Source organism: Sus scrofa, chromosome 8 (genome assembly GCF_000003025.6).
Source record: "Sus scrofa isolate TJ Tabasco breed Duroc chromosome 8, Sscrofa11.1, whole genome shotgun sequence".
NCBI classification, from domain to species: Eukaryota; Metazoa; Chordata; class Mammalia; order Artiodactyla; family Suidae; genus Sus; species Sus scrofa.
In genome coordinates, this window is record NC_010450.4 from 53,336,013 (window position 1) to 53,340,983 (window position 4,971).

General features: G+C 38.7%; 1 protein-coding gene across 1 annotated transcript; it reads left to right on the forward strand.

Moving 5' to 3' along the window:
- LOC110261948 lies at positions 1,437-4,653 on the forward strand. Its single transcript, XM_021100533.1, has 3 exons — positions 1,437-1,493; positions 1,641-2,848; positions 4,584-4,653. The coding sequence occupies exons 1-2, from the start codon at positions 1,437-1,439 to the stop codon at positions 2,541-2,543; spliced, it is 960 nt and encodes a 319-aa protein (XP_020956192.1). The 3' UTR covers positions 2,544-2,848; positions 4,584-4,653.

Consider the following 4,971-nt stretch of genomic DNA (forward strand, 5'->3'; position numbering starts at 1 on the left):
CAAGTCTTAAGAAATTTCAGCAGACTGAAATCACATCAAGCCTATTTTCTGACCACAACTGTATAAAACTAGAAATAAGTTACAAGAAAAAAAAATGGAATAAAATATAAACATGTGGAGGGAAAATAATATGCTACTAAACAACCAGTGGGTCACTGTCGGGAGCCATAGGGCTGCTCCAGTAAAGAAAGCAAAGCCACAGTCGGCACCTGCATGAGGCTTGTCTGGTTAGCAGAGCTACAGACAAGCTGAAGAAAGAAGAAGGATTGCGGATGCGTGGGGCTTGTCTGGTTAGCAGAGCTACAGACAAGCTGAAGAAAGAAGAAGGATTGCAGAGCAATCCCTTGAAAGACTTCGGTTCCAGGAAAATAAAAGTGATATCCCCTAAAAATATGTTAATCTATTTTTCTGTGTTTATCTTTCCTTTTCTATCTCTAGTCACAGCTTTCTTACTGCTAAAGATTTGCCCTGGGTACGTAAAACACTTGAACCAAAACAGAATGAAGTTGTTTAAACAATGTAATGGAAAAAGCCTTTGTTTTGGAGTAACAATTTATGGCACCTATTTTGTGAGAGTATTCAGGGGAAACTTATGATTTCAGTCCCTTTACTTAAAAAGAAGTTTGAGACTGGGAAAATGTTGTTTGGCCTATAAATTGCTATTTTCTATAATAGATATATTTTTTAACAGTGTCACTTGTAGCTTTCATCCCTTGTGGGGGCATTTGTTAATTTTTGGGTATAATACTCCTTTCTATTGAAATTGGTGGTTTGGAACTTACGTAAATCAGTACAATAGGTTAAATGCTTAGCTTGCTGGCGCCAAATAAATCGTGGTTTTAAGAATGCCATGAGCCCAAAGCTTTCATGCGTTTTGTTAACCACATACACCTTTAGTTAAAGAACGTTAGGTATCATAGTTTATTACTTATTAAAGCTTTGTTCTTAATATAGAATAGAATAGCTACTGTTGTTGACCTTTTACGAAAAATACAGTGTGAAACTTTAAGTTTGTAATCTTGTAGGAAAATCTGAAGTTGAAAGGAACATGTTTTAACTAACCTTCTTTTTTGTATCTCGGGTGGAGGGAACAAAAGGGCTTTAAATCAAATGTTAATGTTAAATCTTACACGAAATCTGATTGTGAAATGGTATAAAAGCTGATGCTTTTCATTTAATAAATTGGGTCATCTGCAGCATGCAGCTGAGGAGTTGGCTCCAATTCTTTCCGCGCCGTTTGTAGCCCATCCTCTCCTTCGGCACTCCCTGGCTGCTGGGGCTGGACCTCGGCAAGTGGCGCCCGAACAGGGACCGGAGAAGAGGTAATGTATATATGATTTCGGGGACAATTCGGCTCTCGCACCAGGGTTTCTAGAGCCCCTCCACAGAGAGAAGTGGAGTCGGAAGGGTGAGTAATCCAGAATAAAGGCCTGATAATGGGGCACATAGAATCCAAAGAGCGAAAATTATTTATTGAAATCTTGCTTCATATGGTTAGTAAAAGAGGTGTAAAAGTAACTAACCAACAACTTGCAAGATTTTTACATTTTATACAGGAAACCTGCCCTTGGTTCCCAGAAGAGGGGACCGTGAATCTTAAAACATGGACAAAGGTAGGTGAAGAACTTAAAACCTATTAGTGTCTTCTCGTTCCAGAGAAGGTGACTGTTGATGCTTTTGCTCTTTGGAATATTATTCGGGATGTTTTAGATCCCCAATCTGAGGTATCTAAGTTAAGTCAGACTTTATTTTCTTCACATAAAAGGGATCCTGATGAAAGGACACCCCTTTCTCCTAAACCTAATAGCGGATCATTGGCCCCACCATTGGTAACAACAATAAGAAATGATGATGAAGATGATTGGCTGGATCCTGAGGATCAACAGAAATTAGAGGATGAGGAGGAAAGATATGAGAAAGAAAGAGAGGAAAGGGGAGATGGACCATTTAATGCATCCAACTTTGGAGCTACAGGGTATACACCCTCTTTAACAGGTATAATGGGTCTGCCCTCTGGGAAACCCCCATCTATTCTACCTCCTCCTTTAAATCACCCTCCTTATCATTCTACCTCAGAAGGTCAAAGACACCTGATAAGAAAAACTGGAAATATCAGTGATTTTATCAGACAGTGCGCTGACATTGGACCTGCATATGTGCAGGGCGTTACTATGGCAGCCACACTCAAGGGTGAAACTTATTCTCAATTTTTACAAGGAGTCGGACAGGGTCCAAAAGGGCAAAAGGAACAGATACTTGAAAATAAAGGTGCTTGTTTCTCTTGTGGTCTAACAGAACACTTTAGTAAATTCTGCCCTCAGGGTAATCAACAACCTTATGCTCCTGTGCTTCCTGGCCGTCCTGCTCCTGCAGCACCTGTTGCTCCAGTTATGCCAGGACCAAAAACTATTTGCCCTAGATATCAAAAAGGCTTTCATTGGGCACCAGGAAAGTGGAGTGGGAGAAATCCACCTACGGCTGAAAAGGTTTCATATAGACAACTCTCCAAGGAGAAAGAGAGGAAAAACATCCTGGTCCCCTAGGAGGTCTTCCTCTCCTCCAAGGGATCCTCAACTATCTCTGAGATGATGAGGTCGAGCCCCGAGAACCAACCCTCACACAGGACCACCACCGATAATCATCCCACTGTCGCCAGCTGTCAGTCCATCAAGATCTAGACCCCTCGTAGAGCCTGATCGACGCAACAATCCAGGGGTCCGACTTGGGGAGATATCAAGAAGCTGACTGCTGATGCCCAAAGCCTCGTTCTGTCTCAGGACCAGAATCCAAGCTTAAGTGTTTTTTATTTGTTGCCTTTTTATCTATTCTGTCTATTAATTCCGCTCAGGTAAGGGCTGAAAATAATAAGTCTTATTGGGCATTTTTCCCTAACCCTCCAAGCTTTCAGCCTGTGGCTTGGGATAATGAAATGATTAAAATACATACTAATCAGTTTGATTTGTTGGGGGGTCCAGGATTACCCTCTGCTCCTTTTGAAATTACAGAAGCTGTTACTGAAGGTTATAATTTTTCAGGTAGCATTCATGCTTTCCCAATATGTTTTATTTTACCATTTACTTCCTCAAAAGGGGCTTCAAATGATATTGCTGGATGTTTGCCTACTCAAATTGATGGAGCTATAACCTTTAGTCCAGTGGATAGAAAACCTAAGCCTCGTTCAGCCTATTATAAACAAGATTTCTATTCATGGACAATTATTTATCTTGGGCCTGGGAGTACCCATACATTAGATAAAGTAATTAATTACCCATTTAATGGAGCAGTAAGTTTTTACCATAAATTTTCTTATCCTAAAGGTCAATTGGGTTGTTCTATTCCATGTCAAAATGATACTTATTATTATCCAGATTTGGATAACTTGTGGGATAGAGTAAATTATGGGACAGGGTTCCCACCTTGGAATTATTGTATGTACAATACTACCGATCCAAATGTGGACCCTTATCATAATTTGAAGATATATAAGTGGAATTCTCCAAATCCAAATAAAGATTTTAGGGGATGGCTTAATAAATATAATCAATCCCTAAAGTGGACTGATGATCGCCTCCCACCTCCTCTACTGGCAAATAAATTAACAGATAATGGATGGGTAGCTCCTGTGTTAACTTATAAGGCTAATGATAAGAAGAAAGTTTATTCTCAGCCCCATTTATGGAAAGCTATAGCAGCCCTACGTCCAGTTATATTACATAGGCCATGGAGAAGTACAACCTATATAGTTAAGTCATGTATACAGAGTCCTTATGCCTTTTTGCTTGCATATTATTATGCTGATGTTGTAATTACCATGGAAAATGATTTGTATAAAGTAAAATGTTATAATTGCACGTTAACTAATTGCTTAACAAAAGATAATGGTAATATTAAGATTATGTTGATTGTAAGACAGCCTCCTTATGTTATGATTCCAGTAAATATTACAGGTGACTGGTACGATAATCAAGGTACAAGAATATTACAGCTTTTAAATAATCAATTATTTAGACCTAAAAGGTTTGTTGCTGCACTTATATTGGGGATTACTGCATTAATTTCTGTTATAGCTTCTTTGACAGTGTCGGCTATAGCTCTTACAAAGGAAGTACATACAGCTACCTTTGCAGACCAATTGTCAAAGAATGTTACTTTAGCTTTAAACACCCAGGAAATTATTGATAGAAAATTAAATGATAAAGTGGATGCTTTGGAAGAAGCAGTTTTGGCTATAGGACAGGAATTATTAACACTTAAAATAAAATTAGCCTTGCGGTGCCATTCAGATTTTAAATGGATATGTGTTACTCCATTACAAGTCAATCACTCTATTCATACCTGGAATAAAATCAAAAATCACCTTGAAGGAGTTTGGAATCATTCTGATCTCTCTCTGGATATTACTAAATTACATCAAGAAATTTTTGCTATGAGTGAGGGAGAAAAGGCTTTTAGTGCTCAAGATTTATCCTCTCAATTGTATTCAGGATTTAAAGGATTAGTTAACCGTTCTTCCTGGTTAACATTTTTTTATAATATAGGCGTCTCTTTAGCAGTCTTATTAATTGTTCTTCTTCTTCTTCCAGTCATCTTCAGACTTTTAAAACAGTCTATTACTAAGGTTTCTACTGAACTTCATACCTTCATTCTAAAAAATAAAAAAGGGGGAGATGTCGGGAGCCATAGGGCTGCTCCAGTAAAGAAAGCAAAGCCACAGTCGGCACCTGCATGAGGCTTGTCTGGTTAGCAGAGCTACAGACAAGCTGAAGAAAGAAGAAGGATTGCGGATGCGTGGGGCTTGTCTGGTTAGCAGAGCTACAGACAAGCTGAAGAAAGAAGAAGGATTGCAGAGCAATCCCTTGAAAGACTTCGGTTCCAGGAAAATAAAAATGATATCCCCTAAAAATATGTTAATCTATTTTTCTGTGTTTATCTTTCCTTTTCTATCTCTAGTCACAGCTTTCTTACTGCTAA